The sequence below is a fragment of the Felis catus genome, chromosome B3, assembly GCF_018350175.1.
Source record: "Felis catus isolate Fca126 chromosome B3, F.catus_Fca126_mat1.0, whole genome shotgun sequence".
Classification (NCBI taxonomy): domain Eukaryota; kingdom Metazoa; phylum Chordata; class Mammalia; order Carnivora; family Felidae; genus Felis; species Felis catus.
In genome coordinates, this window is record NC_058373.1 from 67,984,163 (window position 1) to 68,009,128 (window position 24,966).

The 24,966-nt window shown below is 37.4% G+C and overlaps 1 protein-coding gene across 2 annotated transcripts; it reads left to right on the forward strand.

Annotated features, from left to right (window-relative positions):
- The first annotated feature begins 4,755 nt into the window (after positions 1-4,755).
- ARHGAP11A (Rho GTPase activating protein 11A) lies at positions 4,756-23,470 on the forward strand. 2 transcript variants are annotated; one of them, XM_045059586.1, is made up of 12 exons: positions 4,756-5,666; positions 8,922-8,992; positions 11,090-11,186; positions 11,889-12,142; positions 12,791-12,954; positions 13,118-13,264; positions 13,798-13,872; positions 14,940-15,104; positions 17,819-17,894; positions 18,603-18,711; positions 20,440-20,578; positions 20,965-23,470. In XM_045059586.1, the coding sequence occupies exons 1-12, from the start codon at positions 5,538-5,540 to the stop codon at positions 22,530-22,532; spliced, it is 2,994 nt and encodes a 997-aa protein (XP_044915521.1). In that variant the 5' UTR covers positions 4,756-5,537; the 3' UTR covers positions 22,533-23,470. The 2 variants fall into 2 exon arrangements, with proteins under 2 accessions (XP_044915521.1, XP_044915520.1); XM_045059585.1 differs by having other exon boundaries at positions 4,758-5,666; positions 17,765-17,894.
- Positions 23,471-24,966: the final 1,496 nt, after the last annotated feature.

The following is a 24,966-nucleotide window of genomic DNA, read 5'->3' on the forward strand; positions in this document are numbered from 1 at the left end:
ATAGGGTCACACTTTGAGAAGCTGAGGGTTAGGACTTCAACATATATTTTGAGGGGAAAGAATTCAACCTATAACAATATACTCATCATAAAACAATTCAGATGATGATAGCAGAAAAGCACAGAGAAGAATGCAAAAGTCACTGCAATGTTGCCACTGAGAAATAACCACTGTTAATATCTTTCCTTTTTTTTGTTGCATGTATGCATATGAAGAACAGCAATCATATTATACAGACAATTTTGTCTTGCTTTTTCTCAGATTATATCCTGAATATCTTCCAAATCAATAAGTATATTGACAATTGGTAATTGGTACACAATAATTTATCTAATCAAGTACGTACTATGATTGAAAGCACTATAAGCTTCCCATTATTTAGCTTTGTAAAAGACCAAAAAATTCCTAAGTCTTTAGCTACTTACACTTTTTATGTAGTCATTTAGTCATTTTGGTATATCCATCATTACCTTTTCCATTTCATTTTACCTACCTTAAAAAAAAAAAAAGTTCTTGCTCCAGAACACAAATTATTTCCTAAAGAGAAATTTGTATTGGTTTCTTTCACTCACAAGTCTCAGAAGGCTATTACTCTATGTTTGACATTTTTTTAAGGTTATATATTTTGAGAGAGAGAGAGAGAGAGAGAGAGAGAGAGAGAGAGAGAGAATCAAGCAGGCTCTACACTGTTAGCACAGAGTGCAGAGCTGACACAGCACTCAAACTCACGAACCATGAGATCATGACCTGAGCTGAAATCAAGAGTCAGATGCTTAACCAAATGAGCCACCCAGGCGTCCCTGTTTGACATTTCTTGTCCATCATCTCAGAGTTCGGCTATGAGAGCATTGTATTACTTTCTACCTAGGTCAAGTTCAAATTTAAGACAGATGCTTCCTCAAGTGGTTCTGTTTTATTAATAGGTAGAATTGTGTCTGTGCAATGTGCCAGGCCTCAGAGGCAGTGATTTCAAGGATAATCATTTGGGCTTTTCAGACAAAAGCTTTGGATCTGATTTGAGAAGCTACACAAGTCACCCTTTTTCCAAGCGAGGATATAGTAAGCAGGTTCAGGGAGGTACTTCAGCAGACACTTGATTTCACAGAAGAGAGAGCTAAGTGACATAATGGATAAAGAAAATCATGTGTGCCGTGTGGTGGCACTAACCAAAAGCAAAGTCTAATGTTTTAATAAAGATGATGTCCCCTTTACCCAATGTACAGATTTTCCTCAACTTACAATGAGGTTAAATTATGGTAAACCCTTAAGTTGAAAATATTGTCAAAAACACATTTAATACACCTTATTGAACATCACAGTTTAGCCTACCCTACTGTAAGCAGGCTTAGAGCATTTACATTAGCTTAAGCCTTTTTTAACACAAAGCCTTTTTTATAAAAAAAATTATAATAAATTATCCCATGTAACTTATTGTATATTGTACTGAAAGTGAAAAACAGAATGGGTGTGAGCCGCCAGGGTCGCTCAGTCGGTTGAGCCTCTGACTTAGTTCAGGTCATGCTCTCACAGTTTCTGAGTTCAAGCCCAACATCAGGCTTGCTGCTGTCAGTGCAGAGTTCACTTCAGATCTTTGGTCCCCCTTTCCCTCTTCTCCTCCCCTGCTCACCCTCTCTCTCAAAAATAAACATTAAAAAAAAAAAAAAAACAGCACAGTTGTAGGAGTAAGGATGATAGTAAGTGTATGGGTTGTTTACTCTCGTCATCATGTGGCTGACTGGGAGCTGCAGCTCGCTGCCACTGCCCAGCATCATGAGAGTATCGCACGGCATATTGCTAGCCCCAGGAAAGATCAAAATTCAAAATTCGAAGAATGATTTCTACCAAATGCATATGCATTCCATACCATCATAAAATCAAAAAATCTGAAGTTGAACAATCAAATTGGGGACCATCTGTACTCCATGGGGCTTTCAGTAGTAGTAGAGTTTTGCTACTTTTAGAGGTAGGTGTGGGAGTCTGCTGAAGCGAGAGAAAATGAAAATGTCTAAGGTTGGATGGCCATACGGAAAAAGAGAAAATTCCATTCTTTATTCTACACTGGATAAATTGCAAATGGATCAGAGACATATTTTTTAAAAAAAAAAGAAAAACCACCCAGTACTAGAAAAATTAAATGAGTGAAGTCCTTTATAACCTGGGAGTGGGGATAACATTTCTGATGACTCAGAATCCAAGCATTAAGGGATGACTCAGAATATAGAGCATTAAGGGAAGAGACTGATTAGAATTTAAACAAATAAAAACACAAAGCAAAAAGCCCAATAAAAGTCGTTAAAAGAGTTCAACCTGTTTTATATTGGGCTAATATGTAAAAAGTTTCCAAATTTTTTTTTAAAGGTTATCTGATAGGAAATAGGCCTTGCTCTCCCTCTATTGGTTACCATTTTTATTAGAGTTTGGTTTACCTTTCCATTGTTTATTTTTGAAAATATAAGCAAGTGTCTATTTGTGCATGTATTTCTGACCTCCCTCCACCTTACACAAAAAGGAGCACACTGTACACATTCTTTTGGGCCTTGCTTGTTTCCCTTCATTTCATAGCTGTAGATCTCCAACATTCCTTAAAACTCATCATACTTCACTGTATGTACACATCATTTGAAAAGATGCTCCACCTTACTCATAAAAAGATAAATGCAAAACTGTAATGAGACACCATTTGCCACCTATCAAATTAGCCAAAATCGACTCCATTAGAGAGGCCGTGGGGAAACAGGAACTCTCATACTTCACAAATGTGAATACAAAATTGTATAACGCCTATGATGGTGAATTTGACAATATTAAACAAAATAACATGTTCTTTTACCCTCTAACCTAGCAATCCCATTTGTAGGACTCTGTGCTAACGGTCGATTAGCAAAAGCATATTGTGTATGCACAGGGAACTTTTTGTAATAGCCAAAGGCTGGAAATAGTGCATATATCTATGCATAGGGGCCGGTTGAATAAACCATGGTACATCCATATATAACCAAAGAGAATTATGTCCAGTTGATTTAAAAGAGTATTTTTGAAGAAAAAAGAAACACGCTTCATTCAGCAGTCTTATTTAGCAATATTGTTATTATTGTTTTACATATATGTATGTGTGTACATATGTGTACATGGACAAGGCAAATAAGTAATTATGTTAGTATCATTAAGAACCAGTAACTTTCATCTTAAACGAGACAAAAGAAACAAAATCAAAGAGCTCAGTTTGGGAAAAAAGGATTATGACATAGAAAAGGTGCTTAATGTTCAACAGCAGTGTCAGGTTTTTAAGAAAAGGAAAGCTGAGACATCCAAAATCCAAAACAATGTCAAGTTTGAGGGAGGGAGGAGGTTAAAGACAACATAAGTCATTTCTGAAGCAAGAAGAAAAGAGTAGGAATAGGTTCGGTTTAGTCTCTGATGCACCGGATCCTGCTAAAATCGATGGTTCCTCTTCAGTGCCTTTGTCTCTTGATCGCTGTTCCACTCCACCATCCCACCTTTTTGCCAATTTCTGATTCTTCACATCAGTTAACCATCGGTATGTTGCTCCTTCCCGCATCCAGGATCTTTTATTATACCCTATCATAGAATAGTATTCCCTTCCTTACTACACTTCTCTCAGTGGATAATTATGTCCTCATTAATATCATTACTTAATATTCTCCTCCCCAACGCCCCCAAAAGTGTCTGTTTTTGCTCTTTATCCTATACCATATTGCATAGTAGGCGCTCAATAAACAGTTGGTACAATGCTTCACTTGCATTTTATTCCCATTTCTTCAGAGAATCTTCTTCAGGCTGGAAAAGGTGGAACGCCTAAGGACTGAGCTCCGAAGGGGGCAAAATGATTCTAGCAAAATGTTCTCTACTTCATTCATTCATTCGGGAAATGCGCACTGCTAGGCGACAGGGATACAACAACGGATAAAATAGATACAGCTCTGTCTCTGTTCTTCCCAAGTTTACGTGCGGGTGAGGAGAGGTGATCTAGTTAAATACGCAACATTGCCCGTATTTAACTTGAGTCCATGTGTCCTCCCCTAAATGAATTACATCCCAGAAAAAAGAGAACATCCTGATGGGACCGCTGACGTTTGAGAATGGATCAGCAGCCCAGGGACAAGAGTTGGGGGTGTGCAGTACTGTCCGTCAACAGGATAGCGTGTGGGACTGGAGCGGGCCTCCTAATTGCATATTCCAACGAATGCCGCTTCTGCAGCTGTCGCCTCCCGAAGACTTCGCTCGCCCCGCGCACTCAACTCTCCCATGACAGATCTTCTTTGTGTATTTAACTACCTATGCGCTAAGATTTGAGCCATCAGTTCCTCAAATACGGGCCAGTTTCCAGAGCCGAAGTAACCTCTAAAGGCCCTGCTTCAGGGGTACCCAGATCAGCGTTTGTACACCCTAACTCAGGCTGCCTCACTTCGGGTCCCGTAGAATCGGTTTCTCCGTTACAGGGCCTTCAGCCTCCGCCAAGTACTGAAAAAAAAATGAGAATGGGGTGTCTATTACATTTCCCCGAATGTATTGTCTCAGTCGCAGGCCAGATATATTAAAATGAGCTTGAAACAGTACTTTCCTCCAAAAATACGGCTATGGAGGAGCAAGTGGAACTCACCTCTTTTTCCCTCTCTCTTTTCATATTTCTTAGTTGTGCCCACCACGCCCTTCCGCGTCTCACTAGACAGGCAGCTCCTGGCCACTCTCTGAGGTCCTGATTTTGAAATGAGAAACGGGCCAATCAGAGCGCGGAGCGCTGTTTGGCGCTGCCATTTGAGCCTGGGCTGGAAGTGAAGGTGGAAAGATTGCGGCTCCGGAGCTGCAGAGGCGGTGAGGGCGGAGGCATGAGGAGAGTTGCGTGGCTTCAGTGAGCAGACCGGGATGTGCCTGCCGGGGGCTGTAGGCAGGCTGATGGGGGAGGGAAAGAGCAGCCTGTGAAACGGGGTGACGGCGGCGACCAGCCCGGGCGGGGACCGGGACTGGAAGAGGCGCCTGAGCAGCCGGCTGGTCCGGCGGCTGGGCTGGGGTTGGGGACGGGGACTTGAGAGACGAACGTCCAGCTGAGCCTGCCAGCGCAGGAAGGCCGAGGAGAAGGGTCGTGTTTTGCCGTTGGGAAAGAGACGAGGGCGAAGGAAGGATTGGAGGAAGCTGGATCTTAGGAAGTGGCCGGAAGTGCTGAGAAGCTGGTAACAGGCGTCGGTACAAGGAACCGAAAGGATCAGGAAGAAATAAGGGAGGTCTGTGTAAGTAGCCGAAAAGATCGAGTGACAAGAAAGAGGGCCGGTGTAAGTGAAGGAAAAGTGAAGTGTGGCTATATCAGAGGGAAGTAGGAGAAGACGGTCAGTGCAAGTGGGTTGAGGACCGAGGGAAAAGCCGTGGAAGTGGCTGGGGTCCGGGGCCGGGACAGTGCCAGACTTGGCCGGAAGGCAGCGGAGCGGAGCGCAAACCTGAGAGTGTTTGGAAATTGGAAGACTTGGTGGCGAACGAGGGTCAGAACTGAGATCCTGCCTCGGAGAGTGAGCGACGTGTCCGGGATGTGGGATCGGAGGCTGGTGAGGTTGGCCTTGTTGCAGCAGCTTCGGGCCGTCTATGGCATTAAGGTCAAGAGTGGCCGTGGGCAGTGCGATCGTAGGAGACATGAAACAGCGGCCACGGATACAGCGGTAGGTTCTGGGGAAAGAGGTTTGGGTTAAAAAAAAAAAAAAAAAAGCCCACCCTATCCATCACTTATTACAGGTCATGCTAAGATGTTCATTCTGCGTGGATCCAAAAGAGAACGTGGCTCAGCGTGACTGATTGAATCCAGATGGTCTACTGCTGAAATTTAAAGAATGACATTGTTGATTCTTTACAGGGATTTTTAATCATTGAGAAAGTTGCAAGGTTTTTCAACCTCGCAACGTTGACACTTGGAACTAGATAATTCATTCTTTGGGGTGGGAGGTGGGGGCTGTTCTGTGCATTATGGGATGTGTAGCAGCGTCTCTGGCCTTTACCCACTAGATACCAGTAGCATCTCCCAGTTTTGACAATTAAAAATGTCTCCAGATGTTGCCAATTTATTGTATTTTCCCAAGTAGATCTTAGGAAGGGAGACAAACAGTACCCACCCCACCCCGCGCCACCGTTTTAGAATTAAAATTTGGAAAGGGTCAAGGGGGATCAGTAAGTCTTCTAAATAAGTCAGTAGAGGAGGTGTGACAGAACATTAGAAATAGACTTCAGATAATCTCTCTATATTTACTAATTTGAAAAAAAAAATAAGCTTGCTGCTTGTTTTTTTTTTTTTGAGATACAAAGCTATTTTAAGTATTTAGAGATGAAAGCTAATAAGATTTGCACAGCTCTTAGTTTATAATTTCTGAAAAAAAAATAAGTACTTGGATAAGAAAGCTAGTAATAAAAATAATTTGTATACCTCTTAATAGCTTATAGATTCTGGAGACAGTAATTTTTGTTGTTTGCAGCTGGTGGCAACATATTTGTTTATATGTAAAAACTGGAGTGGTTTTTCTGGTTGTAAAACTGGTTTTCCAAGGTCTCAAATGTAATTGGTTTTGAAAGTGTACGAAAGACTTTGTGTCAGAGTTTTTTCACCCCTTAAGAAAATCAGTACCTACTTTTAGAGTCAGGTAGACCTGAGTTTGTTTGAATCCTGCTCTACCCCTACTAGATATGTGATCTTAGGCTGTTTGTTGAATTTTCCTAAGCTTCAGTTTCCTACTCTATAAAATGGGAATAATGATATCTCTCCTTGGGTCATTTAGGGGATTTAAAAATGGTAAGATCTGTAGATTGGACTAGCACAGTGCCTGTCACATGCCACATATTCAGTTAATGATGGTTGTTACGGCAGTCATTGGTCTAGATCCTAATGGGCAGTCAAGCTAGAAATTGTAATGAAAATATTCTAATAAATATTAAGGTCAAGAGTGGCCATGGGCAGTGCCACCGTAGGAAACATGAAGCAGCAGCCACAGATATAGCGGTAAGTTCTGGGGAAAGAAATACAGAAGATCGTTGTGTTATAGGAATGGAAACAGGATAAGTAATATTTGAAAACTAGATTTCTTGTAGTTTTCTAAGTACATTCTATTGACTTACTTAGAAAACTTACTGATCCCCCTTGACCCTTTCCGAATCTTAATTCTAAAACGATGGGGTGGGGGATGGGGTGGGTACTAAGTACATTGTAAATGATACTCCAATACACAAAGTTTAAAAAGCATCTTGTTTTATTTTATGAGCTTATAGCAATTACTGTGAGTCCATTATTGAGAATAATAGACTTGAGGAAAAAACCGTGAATTCTGTGTATGTTAAGATATCTCTAGACTTATAATCAGCTTCAGCATCTGATTTTTGCATTTTGTTTGGTTGTCCAGTATCAAGACAATTCTGATTTACCCAAATAAGGGGTTTCCCACACTAACATTTTTTTTTTAATAGCTCACCTTGAAATGGGAATTCTAACAGCAACACATATTCTGTGAATGCTTAATGTCAGACACGACCATAAATGTTTTACATCTTTTAATTCATTTAATTCTCTCTATAACTCTGTGACTGAGGACCTGTGTGAAGGTGCTGAAGCATACAAAATTAATTTGATCAAGATCATTCAGCTAATAAGCAGAAGAGCCAACCTTTGAAACCTGGCAGTCCTGCCACTAGGAGCCTGCTCCCTTAGGCACTATCCTGTACTGCCTTCTGTATTCACCAGTTGAATGGAGCCAGATGCTTGAAAAGGACTGGCAAGATTTTGTTACTCTGTTGAAAAGCTGACAGAGCTGAATGATATTTGTCAACGTAAGGTTAAATAAGGTGCTCTTATCACATAAGTGCGTCGAGAGCATTCTTGGAGAGCAGATGCATCTAAGCTAAATGAATGTTTATGAGACTAGGTATACCCACTTATCCAATTCTGTATAGGCAGATACATACACGCGTGTCTTTATTTTTAAATCCAGGGCAAAACTACAACCTTCTTAATCAGTAACATGTTTTTAAGAAGTTTGAATGTATCCACAAAGATAGTGGCAGATTCTTTATTCACAAGTATGTAACATACAGATTTAGTCTTGGATCTTCAGTGTATTAAGTTTGAATATGAGTAATACATTTGAATGTGACTTTTCACAAATATTTTTCAAAGTAGTTAGATGTGAATTAAATGTTTGCAGAAGAATCCTTTTCTTGGTTACTTCAGAACATAGTTTGAATAGCACTTTTCCACAAAGTGTGGAAAAGAAGATCAGGTCTAAAAATAACCATTTCTGATGTAATTTTAGGAAGTACTCAATGAGTGACAAGAATTACCATTATCAATTTAACTTTTTGTTCATCTTATTATTTATAAGGTGACAGAAGGAAAGTATAAGGTCAGTGTTTATAAGGTTACTGAAAGAACCTGTAGTATTTTTAGAAAATGCTAGTGTTTCAGCCGAATTTTGTTTTAAGCGTTAACTGGATTGATTTTCCATTATGGGATTGGAAACTGATGGAATGCATTACATTGCTTCAGTGCGATGACTTTCTGTATTTTTTTTTAAGTTTTAATTCCAATACAGTTAACATGCAGTATTACATTAGTTTCAGGTATACAGTGTAGTGATTGAACAATTCTATACATTATTCAGTGCTTATCATAAGTGTGCTCTTAATCCCCTTCACCTGTCTCACCGATCCCCTCACCCACAATGACTTTATCTTGACTATTTTTGTACTCCTAGCACCTAGCAATGTTTAGTGTATAGTAGTTACCTTTTACCAAATGTCCTTATGGTAATTGTTTTCATTGTCTTGATTGATGATTTCAATTTTTAAAGATTTTCTGAGGTTTTTAATTTGCTTAATATTTAAGAAAACTCATATTATGCCTAATATTTGTGTTAGAATAACTGAATTTGCCGTTTTAGGGTAAAATATTTGGAGTACCTTTTAATGTATTGCCCCATTCTGTCGTACCAGAATATGGACATATTCCAAGGTAAGCTAAGTTTGAGATGAAGAAAAAATATTTCAAACTGGTGTTTGAGCGTTTAAAAAGAAATAGTTGATTGACTCTTACACATTTGTTTTGAACTAGCAAATGATTGAATTTCTCAACATTAACTAATGTAATGTTGAAATGTTTTTAAACTTATACATATTTTAACTTTTTAATTTCTGTTCATTCCTAGGATAGAATTTAAGGTTCATTAATAAATGTTAAAAAGCAAGTTATTTTTGTTCTGCTAAGAGTGTTTAGTTCTATACCAATTCTTGTGCTGTAATTCTGACTATATTCAGTAATACACTGAATTTCAAATTCAGTTACAATTTATATATATATTTTTTTGTCTTAGAAATGTTGGATGAGAGTATTTTTTTCTCCTATACAAGTTTTTAAATTTTGTTAGGTTTTCAAAATTGTGATTCCATTATAGTTAACATACAAGATTATATTAGTTTCAGGTGAACAATATAGTGATTCAGCAATTCTATACATTACTCAGTGCTCATAATGATAGTGTACTCTTTAATCCCTATTTCACCCATCCCCCTACCTACCTCCCCTCTAATAACCATCAGCTTGTTCTCTAGTTAAGAGCCTGTTTCTTGGTTTGTCTGTCTCTCTCTCTCTCTTTTTCTTTTGTGGATAAAAGAATATTTAAGATAACATTCAATAGTATCTGTGAATACAAATTATGTAACACTTGAGCTTTTCTATGTCACTTACTATTTATTTAAAAGTGACCTTTTAGACTAACAGCATCAGAAATTACTTGGGAAGTTTACATCTTAAATAGTTTAAAGACACATGTAAGGAAACTATCTTAGGTCTTACTAATTCATTTCCCCTCTATCCAAAGTAGGGTTTATTCTGGCTACTCTTGTTCAGTAACCTAGGTTTTTAACTGATGCATTGTACAAAAGCATTTATTGAATACTTTGCTGCTTTGGAACAGTTTTCCCTCATTCAACATATAAGTGTAGATTAACAATCTACACTTCACAATCTTTGTAAGGTGAGCACTTACTATTTTGCTTTTTAAATGACCTGTGAAAGGTGTGCTTATGATTTTCTACCTTTAGAATTGCAAAATATATCCCCCGTAATGATGACTAAATCTTTTTTGTGATTTCTATGCCCGCTTTAAACAAACAAACTTTAAATTCTGTCAGGCGCCCCCTGGGACACTCAGCCATTGTGCACCAGTACAATGCTATCAGTTGCTTGCTGCTAACATCTATTCTTACTTGTTGGTATCACCTGTTAACTATTAAAGCCAACATCGATGGTTCAAATTTGTTCAGTATAAAGAAATTGAGCACACACTTCTAAGTATGAGAAGGATTGTAAGGACTAGGATATATTTGACTTTTTTTCTGAGAGGTAATGTTAGAGTGAGAAAAACATGTTGCCGTTTTTTGGGCCAGTGTAGTAGATGCTAAATATTTGAAGCTATGTATTCTCTGCAAGGTTACACATGAAGAGAGGATAAAGAAAAGAAGAAGGCCTTAGGGCCCTGGGTTATACTAGCATGAAGAGGTCTGGCAGAAAAAGAGGAGCCAGGAAAGGAGTTTGAGAAGGAGCACTTAGGGGGACAGCAGGAAAACCCGAAGTTATCATGAAAAAGAATATTTTCCAGAGAAGCAGGGAGTGGTCAAGTGTGTGAGATGCTGGCAGGACAAACAAGATGAAGACAATTGACCATGGGTTGGTGACCTTGTTGAGAGCTGTTTTGTTGGAGTAATGGGGGTGAGAGTTCATTGGAGAGGATTGAGAGAGACTGGGGTATGAAGTGGGGGCAGTGAAAAAGACACACCCTGTGCTGTGAGCAGAAGCAGAGAAATGGAGTAGGATTGAGAAGGATGTAGAATTAAGCAGCTTATTGAAGTTGTCCTGGATAAAAAGATGGACCATAAACCACTTAGGAAGCAAAAAAGACAACTAGAGGTAACCTTTTTATCGCAGAGATTGAAGGGATTTCTGACACCAAAGCTTCTAAAGACAGTGCTTAGTCTGCTCATGTACTTTGGTAGGAGAATAGGATTTAGTTAGATGTGTATCTGGCCACCTGAAAACAGTTCTTTCTTTCAGTTTTCTTGTTGATGCTTGCACATCTTTAGAAGAGCATATTCACACAGAAGGGCTTTTTAGGAAATCAGGATCTGTTGTTCGTCTGAGAGCCCTAAAGGTAAGCATATTATTGAACTATTATTTTTCATTTGTGCCACTTTTTGATTTGGGTTTTAGAATTTAAATATTTAGAACTATTGCATGAATTACTAATAGAAATTGAATTTGCAAATAGCCTTTTTCATGGCAGAAGAACCTTTTTTTCTAAAAGGAATTGTGCAGCATTTATATAATGCTTTAAGTGTTATTGAGATATAATTGACAAATATTTAACGTATACAACTTAATGCTATATGTATATACTGTGAAATGATTGCCACGATCTATTTATATAATGGTTTAAAAGTTCAGAGTATGTTCAAATTCATGGTCCTTTATTGCTATAAACTATATGAAAGGAAATGTTTTTTTTTTTTAATTTTAGCTTTCTAAAATGGCATGTTGTATGGTAAAACAAGTGTTAACAGAAATTTATTTTTTTTAATATACATATTTAATATGTATTTTTTTGCGGGGGGGGGGGTGGGAGACAGGATCCAAAGCAGGCTCTGTGTGACAGCAGAGAGCCCAATGTGGGGCTCGAACCCATGAACCATGAAGTCATGACTTTAGGTGAAGTCGGACGTTTAACCGACTGAGCCACCCAGGTGCCCCAAGAGAAATTTATTAAAGAAAACTCTCTAGAGTATAAGAAAGGATATTTTTATTGCCAGTAAACTCTTAAGCCCTCAAATACTCAAGATTATTTTATTTATTTCAGAATAAACTGGATCATGGTGAAAGTTGCCTGGCTTCTGCACCACCTTGTGATGTTGCAGGACTTCTTAAGCAGTTTTTCAGGGAATTGCCGGAGCCCATTCTGCCAGTTGATTTGCATGAAGCACTTTTCAAAGCTCAACAGTTAGGAACAGAGGAGAAGAATAAAGCTACATTACTGCTCTCCTGTCTCATGACTGACCACACAACCGATGTATTAAGATACTTCTTTAACTTTCTCAAGAGTGTTTCCCTTAGGTAAGTAATAAGTCTTAGGAAATGACAGTTTGTTAATCAGCTTGATTTACCCTTATAGATAATAAGTTAAAATTACATTTGGAATGGAAATTTTTCTTAAAAAAATTATTCCTTACTATAAGAAGTATATCCTGTATAATATAAGAACCAATATACCGAACGATTTAGTATTTTCTCGCTGACTTAACATCATCATTATGAATGGCTTATTGGTGTCAGTAGGATTCTTTGTCCACTGAATAGCTTCAGATGACTGTGTTTAAAAAAATTTTTTTTTCTTTTCTTCTCAAATTTGTCCCCCCTCTCAGCTGTCAGTGAGCCTCCTTGTTCTGGACATGCTTGTAGCCTTCTAATACAGTTTTTCTGTGTGTGGGTTTGAAAACCAAATATACATGTTCAATTTGCATGGAAACCTAAAGTGTGGACTCCATGGTTAGCATGGTTTTTATGATATATATTTAAGCACACAGGAGCTATTTTGGGTTATGTCTTATTTCAAGCCAGTCATATAGATGGGTAGACAAAGGGTAACTATTTTGACTTGTGTTTGACTGATAAAGTAAGAAGTCTTCAAAGTGTGCCTGATATATTATTTTAACTCCCTGTTTGTCTCTCGGTCAATCTAAGAAAAACCTTGTTTCATTTAAGGTCTAGTGAGAATAAGATGGATAGCAGCAATCTCGCAGTAATATTTGCACCAAACCTTCTTCAGACAAGTGAAGGACATGAGAAGATGTCTGCTAACACAGAAAAAAAGCTCCGAATACAGGCTGCAGTGGTACAGACCCTTATTGACCATGCATCAGATATTGGTAAGATGTAGTTGCTTTATTAAGTAACAGGAGTTGTTTGAGGGAGATCCCATATTCCTCCAAGTGAACTGTGAAGACAGCTGTTAGAAAGTTGATGTATACTATCTGAACATTTTGAGTGAAAGTGGAGGAAAAAATTTTAACTCTGAACGTTTTTGTTTAGGGCATGTTCCAGATTTTATTCAGGAAAAGATACCGGCCATGTTGGGTATTGATGGTCTCTGTGCTACTCCATCATTAGAAGGTTTTGAAGAAGGTGAATGTGAAACTCCTGGTGACTATAAGAGAAAGCCAAGACAAAGTGTAGGAGGTAAGGGGTAGTGGCAGTCCTGTTTTGTGCAGGTATAGCAATATGCTTTTATCTAAAATGTGTTTAAATATAATAAAGATTAAGCTGTGGTGTATATCTTTTGGGGGCTTACGGTATAGTTGGGAAGACATGACACATGCATGTGGAAAGCAAAAATGACAATACAATTTAGTATTGAATGCTAAACCTTTACACAAACGTGAGAGGTGTTCAAAGGAAAAAGTTCCCTGGAGTCAAGGACTCCAAAGAAGAAGTCAAACTGAACCTTCTTGAAAAACGCGTAGAGACTAGGGGAATTAGGTAGAGGGTCAGAATATTTGTATCCTATTGTAGATAAGAAGGATGCTATGAAGAAAGATTTGTGTAGGGAAGTAATCTATCTGTGTCGGTAAACAGACTCATATGACTTGAGTGAGGGGTTCATTGTAAGCTGACATAAACTTAGATGCTGGAAAACCACAAATATTAATATGAATTATTGGTGACAGGTAAATGTTGAATTATAATTGATTATATATGTGTTTGCATTTCAGATTTTGTTAGTGGAGCATTAAATAAACTTAAATCTAACAGAACACCCTCTATTACGCCTCAACAGGAAAGAACTGGTAGGTATTATATATTTTTTGTTTAAGTGAAAATTTCTGTATATTATTTAAAAAGTAATCATAACCTAACTTATTTTGGTTTAGTCAAATCCAAGTATTATTTCCAGTGGAAATACTGTACTTTAATACTAAGTTGTGACATTACTAATTACATTGGATATAATGAACCCAAAATTGTAGTTAAGAATTTCTTTTAGTATCTAGTTATATCTTTAGTCTTCTAAATCATGCTTTTCTGTTGAATGTAAGTTGGATGCTATTGAATATGTGAAAATAGCTCCAATCTCATTTTTGTTTAGAACCAGAAGTTTATTATTTTATCTTCCAATTTTTTTTATCTTGGTTTGCTTGTGGCTGAAATTATTCGGCCCAATAACACAATAATAGACCATATGATCACTTGTTTTGTTTTTCAGATTGAAGAAAAGACTGAAGAAATTTAGTGGTTAATACTCATTTCTGATGAAAAGCAGAACTAATAAGTAGATCAGTTTGTTTGAACTCCTTGATTATGATTTTTTTTTCTTTTTTCTTTTTTCTTTCTTTTTTTTTTTTTAACGTTTATTTATTTTTGAGACAGAGAGAGACAGAGCATGAACGGGGGAGGGTCAGAGAGAGGGAGACACAGAATCGGAAACAGGCTCCAGGCTCCGAGCTGTCAGCACAGAGCCCGACGCGGGGCTCGAACTCACAGACCGTGAGATCGTGACCTGAGCCGAAGTCGGCCGCTCAACCGACTGAGCCACCCAGGCGCCCCACCTTGATTATGATTTTATTCCATATGTTAATATTCTTTAATGTGGATTATATACGTCTTTCAGTCCATTTGGTTTAAGTTACTATTGTTTGTTAATCTTGCCTCTTTGTGACTTTCCTCTTTTCATTTTAAGTAATTGGATGGTGTTAATTTAGTTGTAACATATATTTGATAATGTAAACATATCCCCTCATTCCTTGGTTAGCTCTAAGTAATGGCTTTATAACAAGAAATTATTAGAAGCTTTTGTATTTTATCAACTCTGTGGGAGAAACAACAAATGATTGTTTTTTTGTTTTTGTTTTTTCAGCTCAGCTACCCATATCACCCATGAATCTTACACCAAATGCTAAGCGTAAACTACCAATAGAGTCTTCTCATGGTTTCTCAAGTAAGAAAAGGAAGTCCATCAAGCACAATTTTAACTTGGAGTTGTTGCCAACTAATCTCTTCAACAATTCTACACCAGCATCAGGTAACAAATAGAATTTGTATAATTGGGTTGTAAATGTTAACATGAATGCCTATTCTGGGCAAAGTGCTATTTCGTATTAATGCCACACCGTTTAGGACCTTTGGCTTTATTCTGTTTATCAAATCTCTGAATTTTTATAAAGTCTCTAACTTCTAAAATAGACACTGGTTCAGTATTATTATGTGTATGTGTATATGTTTTATGACCATGCTGTTTGAAAGTTAGGATAAATAACTCGGAGTGAGAGTTTGGGCTTCTGTGTATAGCACTGGCGCTCAGATACTAGGTGATGGGACATCCTGAATTCCACTTTAGTTACTTCTTGATCTATTGCTAGGGCTGTGTTGCTATCTTCTGTTGAGATTGCCAGTTTGATTTTCTCTAAAGGCAGAGTGGTGGGGTATTGGAGGAACCATTATGGTTGCTGTTGAAGGGCGGTGGGGGGGGCGGATTTTTTAGTTTTATACTCAAGTACTTTTATAAAAGCTTTAAAAAAACTTTGTTTATGCTGTTCCTTGTGGCATGGTTTCCAGATGGTTTACTGACCTGCCATTTTCTTCCAAATGACCTCTGAGTTTCTAATGTGGCCAACCAGAGCCTCCAGAGAACAACTGAGTTTTGCTAATTTGAGTATCAGATCTTTGTTAGTGTGATCTTAGATTGAGTTGGCTCCTTCAAGTTGGCTCATAGTCAGTCTTACAAGTTAACCTTATGATCAGCCCAGAAAGAAATGAAATTCTAACTAAGCCCAGAGTCTTCCATCTCAGATTTGTCTCACATTTCGTCAAAATGTGAGTGATCTCTGATTCTTTCAGGTTTTCAATTTCAGTTAATGTTGAGAATTTTACTTTGACTTTGTTAGCTAAGTGATGAGATCTTCTTCCCAGAAACTTTTTGTTTACATTATCCAAAAAGTTCAGATTTTCCTTGTTTGTTTTATTAGAAAGTTGAACAGAATAGCAACTTGTTTTTTATGGTCCTTCACAGGTTCTCTATGGGTTTAAATATAATGATAAGAACTCTAAGGCTCTGTCTGTATTTCTTTGAGTATTCAGAAGTTAGAGACTTAAGTTCTTTTAAACTAACTTACTGTTTTCTTAATGAAGGTTTTTTCCACTTTGGAGTAACTGTTCCCAAATGGCCAATGTGAGCTGTAATTCTGCCTGCCTCTGCTTATAAGCATTATAACATCTGCCCCAAGAAATGAACCTTTTGATTCCTTCTCTCCAAGCTCCCCAAACATAGTTTAAACCTGCTTGTGTTACTGGAAATTCAGTACGAGCCTGCTTAATCAGTGATTTTTTTCATGGACGCGAGACACAAAAAGAACTTCCATGCTCTTCTGCCATCTTGGCTCCTCCCTTCAATGACTTTTTTTTAATAAAAAAATTAGTAAGTTCAATAACCTGTTATTTTAACACCATTTTTCTTTGACCACACTTTCTCAGCCACAATTCAATAAATTCTGTCTGTAAAATTGAAAATAGATTGGCTTCTAATTTTGGATAATAATAGCTATGATGCTTTTTTTAATGTATAAAGGCAGCTATATTAATCTATAATCCATGAATTACCTATTTATAATTTTTTTCTTATGTGTGTGATGACTTTGCATTATTCCCTATATTCTGGCTGTGCTTCCTTGTGACCACTGATACATTTTCAAGATTAGACTACAGCTCTAGTATAAACTACCTATGTCACACTGGCTACATTACATTGGCCTCCAAAATTTTTGTCAGCCAAATGCACCCAAAAGTCTCTGTGATGGTTGTATTATTTTCCTTCTCTTTGGAACTAAAAAAAACCATGCTGTCTCTGTTTGGGGACCTGTGTGAATTTTTTATCAATACAGGTGAGGAGTTGAGAGGGTTCATGTTTATTGAGTATATCCTGGACTTGATTCAAATATAATTCAAATGTATATAGAGCCTTGGTTCATAACTTTTTTCCCTTAATTTTTTATTATAGTTTCATGGTATAGTGTTAAATAACTTAATCAGAATGAGCTGTTGTAACCACTTATTGTTAGCATGGAACTCGTAGGCATGTTTTATAACTGGTTTTTGTTTGCCAGAAATATTGGACAGAGGCAGGTGGACAGCAGTTGGCTAGCCACTGCTAGATACTAGATACTCGGTACATACTAGATACTCGGACTCTAAATTGTTTTCAGTAGCTCATTTTTGGTAATAGCAATAATTAACATTGTGTAACATAGGTACTGTGCTAGACCTTTCATATGTAAATATATAACAGTAGTTTTTATATTTACTGTAGAAGTCCATTTTCAGAGCTGTTTAGTAAGTGGTGGGACAAACTCAAGTCTGCCTGTCTGCAAAGCTTCTCTTTCTCCAGTCTGCAATAGTGCTCACACCTCCCTTGTATTCTTAAACGAGTTTTAAGTAAAACTCTGATATAAAAGTCATGTTTCATCTGACCCTTAATTGCCAACAAAAAATTAAAAGTAAGAAATTGATACTATTTTTTTTTTTTGAGTTGAGTTGAGTTTATTTGGCTTCTGAAGTTTCTTACCAGAAATTATGTGATTTTGTTGTTGCTTAGGGTTGGATATTAAGACTTTAAACCTAATTGCTACCAATATTTTACACTTGGAAAAAAAAGTATGTGTGGTGTATTATATGTGGTTATTTTTATAGTTCACATTGATACAAGCCCCGAAGGGTCAGCTCAGAGTTCATTCTCTCCTGTAGCCATCAGTGGAAACGATTCGATCAGTACAAGTGTGCTAAGGCGAAGTAAGAGGATTGCAAGTAAAAAAATTTGCAGGTAATACATCCAGGACATTTTCTTTTCATGGATAAACATTTGGTGTATATAGTAAATAAAATGCTTTGTTTGTCTTTCTGCTGAGAAACATATTTGAATCATAATTTTTAAAAATTCTCTCTGCCTTTATTGTCTTATTAATCAGTGCCCTTTGTATATACTCCAGAGAAAGAGTCTTAATTTGAGTCCACTTGCTTGCTTAAAATCCTATTGTATGTTGATGTGTGTAATTTTTTAATTTCCTGCTAATTTAAAGGTAGTCTGTTCTAATGATTCTGGTTTATAAGTGACTAAATAACTCTTGAGATAAACAGGAGAGGCCTGTTTATACACAAATATAATGTGTTCCTATACTGTATTTCTTTTTTTTTTTTTTTAAACGTTTGTTTATTTTTGATCGAGCACCAGTGGGGGTGGGGGGAGAGACGGGTCAGAGGGTCCGAAGCAGGCTCTGGGCTGACAGCAGCGAGCCCAGTGTGGGACTTGAACTCAGGGACCGTGAGATTGTGACCTGACCCAAAGTCAGACACTCAACGGAGTGAGCCACTGAGATGCCCCCATACATGGTATCTCAAAGCTTAACTGATTTTAGAAAATTATTAACTGTTTAATTGCTGGCAATATAATTTGCTCTGGACTTGAAAATTTCATTTTGTGAGAATGCCTCCAGTTTTTATGCTGACATTTTTTAATGCCATTCTATTTTAGGGTGGAATCGGGAAAAGCAGGCTGCTTCTCTCCTAAGATCAGTCGTAAAGAAAAGGTCCGAAGATCTCTTCGTTTGAAATTTAGTCTGGGGAAAAGTAGCAAAGACCCAGTAAGTGTCTTTCACCATTTCATTGATGTTCATATTAGCATAAAGTGTAGATGTGGTGGTGAAAGACCCTCTACCCTGCCTCTCCAACCACAGTTGCCTTCTCTACTCCCCTTTTATACCAGACTCTTACATGTGAATCAATACTGATTGTTTCCTCCTTTTCTGTTCTGCTTAAACTGATTCATTCCAGTGAGGCTTTTATCCCCAATACTCCATGCAACTGTTCTGAAGGTCATCCATGAATTCAGTGGTGCTCAAACCAGTGATCAGTCCTTGTTAGTCTTCACCTGGCTAGTTACTTGCTCCTCTTTTGCATACTTCCCTTCCTTGCTTCAGGGACACTTTACTCAATGATTTTCTTCCTTCTTCATGGGTTACTTTTCTAATTCCTTTACATTAGAGTGTCCAAAGCTTTGTCCTTGGACTTCTCTTTTTCTACTCAAAGTGTTCATTAGCTTTAAATGTCCTATATTTGCTTAAGACTTCCAAATGTATATCTCCAGACCAAAATGCTTTCCTGAACAACTTGACTGTTTAGCACCTGCCTACTTGACTTCTCTGCTTGGATGTCCATCCAGTAGACAACTCACCTGTAACCTGTCCCAGATAGAGCTCTCAAGATGCATTTCTTCACTGTTGCTCTTTCTCCAGTCCTCCCCCTCTCCACCAACCACACTCTTACCTGTAGTCTTCACCATCTCACATATGGCGACTCATCTGGCCACTTCGGCCAAAAACCATGTAGGCATTCTTGACTCCTCACATCCTGTGCAAACCAGTAGGGCATCTTGTGTATCTTCTGCTTTCAGAGTATATCAAGACCGACCAATTCTCACTGGCACTACATTTCCACCATTCTCTAAATTCTGTCATCTCCAGCTTGGATCACTGCAATAAGGCCCTACTAGTAGGTCTGCCTGCTTCTACCTTGCTGCAATACTAGAGCCAAAATTATTCTTTTAAAACCCAAGTGAAGTCCTGTCACTCCTCTGCTCAGAATCCTCCAGTGACTCCTCATTTCACTCTGAAAAAAAGGTAAAATTCTTATGTTTACAAGTGCCTCTCCACGGGACTGGATCCAGCCTGCCTCTCTGAGCCCTCCTGACTTCAGCCTTGGAGACTGTCCTGGCCTTTCTTCTCTATGGAATGTTCTTCTCCCTTTTATCCTCATGGCTCTTACCCTCTCACATTTTTCTTTACTCACCAGTCATCTTCCAATCACTCCTGTTTAAAATGACAGCCCCACCTTTCGTCACTCCAGAGCCTTCTTACCCTGCTTTACTTTTGCCATAGCACTTCTCACCTTGTGTATTGCGTAATATACAAAATAATTTACGGTTTTTCTTGTCCTGATCAAAATCACCCCATCTAAAATGTGAATTCTGTGAGGTGAAGATTTGGTCTGTTTGTTTTGTTCACTCACTGTTGTGAACATGCCCTGGCTCAGAGTCCTCACAAAAGAAATTTTTTAGTTCATGAATATGTGAGGCTGTTTTTATTTTAGATCATAAAATATCAACTAAGAGCCAAGTCAAAAGCTTACAGTTTTCATCAACATGCATGCAAGTAAATTTGTGTTGGCTACAAATTGTTTTTCAATTTTTTATATATTTTTCAATCAGCTGTAGAGGATTTTGATAAATACAAAAAATATACTTGGTCTTAATATTCTGAATTAACTAGGTTTATTTCTTAACTAAAACGTTTTCAATTTTCTTTTCTTCACAGAATGGGTGTCCTGGTGTCGATAGATACGAAAATGTCGGTCGACGACTTGCAAATCAACAAAGTTTAAAAAATAGGATTGAATCTGTAAAAACAGGTCTCCTTTTTAGCCCAGATATTGATGAAAGATTAACAAAGAAAGGTACATTTACATGGTATTGTTAGTTTTATGCAAAAAAACCTACTTTCATTGTCTTTCTGAAAAATTTGTTCCAGCTTGAGACGTAATTGACATATAACCTTCAATTATTTTTATGGTAAAATATATTAAGTAATTTACTCTTCTAGAAATTGAAAATTCATGTTTGAAAAGTAAAAATGTTTGAATTGGGATTGTATGTTTGTATGAACAATTGGAGGATGCTTATAAATACAAAAAGTTTGACGTTTTAATACTAAAAATTATTCTTTTAATCCTTAACTTATTGAAATTAAATGCTTAATACCTTTATATGCCATGTGTTTGAATAATATTTGAAATATGTTTCAAATATAAATGATTAAAAAGACTGAACTGCTTTATTTTAGGTTCAAAAAAGATCAGTAAGTCTGAGGAGAACTTATTAACCCCAGAGCGTCTAGATGGAACAAGTTACCGGATGTCTTGGACAGGACCTACTAATTCCGGTTTTCAAGAAATGGTGACAAATGAAGTTTCTCCAATCAAGGCAAATCTTGAGGTGGAAAGCTCTTCTTCGGAGCCTGATACTTCAGTTGAAAAGTTACCTGTTAGTTCATATGAACACACCCTTTCTAATGTACAGGATAAGCATAACAACAGTGTAACTGGAAGCTGTCTTAGTGGGGATGAAAATCACTTGACCACAGAGACTCTGGTGAAAATTCAGAAAGCATTTTCCGAATCTGGAAGTAATCTTCATGTATTGATAAATCACAGCCAGTCATCAGTAACTAATGTGGGGAAAGTGAAACTAAATGAAACATCTTCTATAGAATACAGTCCAGAGAAAAATCTGTTTGAGACTAATGATTTGACTGTGATAGAATCAAATGAACATCAAAGTGGTAAAGAAGAACCTAGTTTTCCAGAACGAGACATCTCACTACATCAAACTCAAAATTTGGATAGAGAAGCAACTGTAAAATGTTATTCAACTCATGTGAAGATTGAACATGAAGAAAGCATTTGTTCAAATATACCTAAAGACTATTCAGTTAAGCAAGAGTTGCCTAGTGATGAACACGTAAAGGAACAGCAGTCTCTGGGGGATAAAGTAAATCCTGAATTAAGGGAGAGCGAGAATATGATCGAAGAGAACTTGGCGAAGCATGCAGCTAGCACTTCTTCCTCAGAGCCCATCACGTGTAACATAACAAACTTGTCCAAATGCAGGCCTGTGAGAATTGTTAAGCAGCAGTCGCTGGTGGAAACCTGTAGCGCTACGGTTTCTGAAAGCTTACAAATGACAGAGCGTGGTAATGTGTCAGACCACATACAGTGGTTTAACAAGCTTTCTTTAAATGAACCAAATAGAACAAAGGCAAAGTCACCTCTTAAGTTTCAGCGTACACCTGTTCGTCAGTCTGTCAGAAGGATTAACTCCTTGTTGGAGTATAGCAGACAACCTGTACGGCACAAATTGGCGAGTCTTGGTGATGCCGCTTCTCCTCTGGTGAAGTCAGTGAGCTGTGACAGTGCTCTTTCCTCTGGTATGGAAAGTACATCAAAAGATTCCTTGATTTCATATACCAAATCAGGTCCTAAAGAACAGAAGTTTACGGGGTGTGGACAGTCCATTGTTGATACAGGTTTGAAATCAAGCATGGAGTTAACTTCTCAATCTTTCTCAAAGACCAAGAGGCCCCCAGACTCCACGAATGCTTCTCTTGGGTCTACCAGAGTTTGTAAACAAGAAGTGGTGTCCAGAGGCCAAATTAAGGTTCCCTTGGATGACCTGACAAATCATGACATATTAAAATCTGTTGTAAATAATAATGCAGGCTTTTCTCCTGGGATAAATAGCAGAGTCCTTAGGAAACCATCAGAAAAAGAAAGGGTCTGGTATAAAGGTTCTCCAAAAAATCCCATCGGAAAAGCTCAGTTACTACCAACGAGTAAACCTGTAGACTTGTAATTGGTAGATGTTAATACTTGTTAATGTAAATAAAATTAGCTGTTGGTGATAGGACTTGCAGGATAATCTGCATGTTGGTTTGTTAGCTCAGGAAGGTTAAGTGATAGATTTTAATTTCAGTGCACAAGCAACTTGAATTCTTACGCTTGTATAAATGACTTGTTTTTCTTAATTATGGCAGTATTTAAATTTTGTAATTGTATTGTGATCTCTTCAAGCAGAGGTTACATTTTACCTTTTGAAAGAAGTTGTTGGCTGGGTTTATGAGAAATTAATTCTTGAAAATTGTATGAATTTTATTTTTAAGTGTGATAGGAAGAGTGAATGAGTTGTGACTATTTCCTGTTATTCCTCCTGAGTCAGAGAAGGTTTCTACAAGAAATTTCTAACCCGTAAAGGGAAGAGATAAGCCCTATAGATCTTATTTCTTGAGTTACGTTGATATTTATGGTTTATGCCAGAATCCCTAGAAATTAACTTGCTTCAATAGCAACTTAATCTTTTATTCCAATTTGGGGCAGAATAATTGGGTTTATATGGTCTGTAGATGTGTACAGCCGGTTCCCTTGGACGAAGAATAATGGCTAAAGCAGAATAAGGACTCAAGTGTGCTCTTAGAGAATGATGCTGCAGAAATATTCGATGACTTTTGAGCCATACTATGTTTTATAGTTAATTTGCACAAATATATTTGTAGCTGTTTTGTCCAATATAGGATTTAAAATTATTTAAGGAGGAATAATTAAGCTTGGAAATTTTTAATCAAAGTGATTTCTTACATTCACATACTTGATTTTATAATTTAAAATAGGTGATGTGCCTCTGTACATTTAACTTGGATTCTTAACTTTTGATTCTTATAAAAGCCTATGATGGTTTTGTCTGGTGTGTAAATGTTATTTATTTAGCATAGACATTAAAGGTAACCTTCTGGAAAATGACTTGTCTGAATCTCTAATGAAATTCAAAATACCTCTTAGAATTTGATCCAAATTGTTGAGCAAATTTATCTAAATTTGTATTTTAAGTTATTAGAAGTTAATAATCTTTAAGGAAAGAATAATAGCAACAATGGTGGATATTCTCTAGGTTTTAGAGGAAGGAATATTGCGGGGCAAACAAACCACTAAAGATAGTTTTACAGGTCAGTTTTTAGAACGTCACATTCAGACGGTGGAGCAGAATAGAACAGCATTGCAAATCTACTCAGAGCAGCCAGAGTCATCAGATGTCTGCTTGACCACGTTCTACTTGATAGCAGTACACCTGTTTTATTTCAAAGCGACTTCCTGTCTATTACCTAGGAATCAACCCTTTCTCACTACCAGTAAGAATTTGACTTCTATAAAGACTGAAAGCCTGTAGATATGAATACCATGTTTATCTGACATCAAAACAGGTTTGTGATATAAACTGGATGTTCATTTCGGCTGTTTATGATATTTCTGATAGTAAGTCGAGATAGGAAACATTCATAAACTTTGAAATAGATATTGTCTGATTCAGAGCAATTTTTTAAATTTCACCTTCCCTCCGGATAAACTTTTAAAGATGTATTAATGTCATTTTATATCCATGGGTATGGGTGAAGTGTTGAATCGGAAGACTAATTCAGTAAGAAGCCATGGGAGATTAATGGTACAATTACCTGAATTAGTGGCTTTTCTGAGAGATTAATAATGAAAGATATTTATTTTTTAAAAAACTACCCACATATTACTCCCATTTTTGTTAGGTGAAAGCCAGCAGTATAGGAAGACTATGAAAGTAAGAAACTTGTACAGTCAGGAAAGTTAAATTTTAGAATTAATCTCAACACTTTATCTAAAATGGAGATGTTACTCATCTCATGAGGATATTTGGTCAAATGGTATGTGAACGTACTTAGTAAAGTTAGGTTAGGCCCTATGGACATAGGCGCCTGGGTGACTCAATAGGTTAACTGTCCAACTCTTGATATCAGCTCAGGTCACGATTTCACGGTTTGTGGAACTGAGCCCTAAGTCGGACTCTGGAGCTGTCATCACAGAGCTTGCTTGGGATTCTCTATCATCCTCTCTCTCTGCCCCTCCCCCGGCTCACATGCTCACTCTCAAAATTTTTTTAAAAAGTACGGACATAGGCAGTAACTTAAAGGATTATTTTCACTTTGTTATATACAAGTGTAAATAAAGATCTAATATGAATTTATTTATCATGAGCAACAATACAATTACACAATTACATAGGACTTAAATTAGCAGGCTGCTTGGCAACATTCTATAATCACTAAGAATTTAACATAGTCATTTGATCATCAAGTCCAGGATGTGTATAATTTAAAATCTCAAATTTCAAGGGCAACTGAGTGGCTCAGTTGGTTAAGCGTCCGACTTTGGCTCAGGTCATGATCGCGTGGTTTGTGAGTTCAGGCACTGCATCAGGCTCTGTGCTG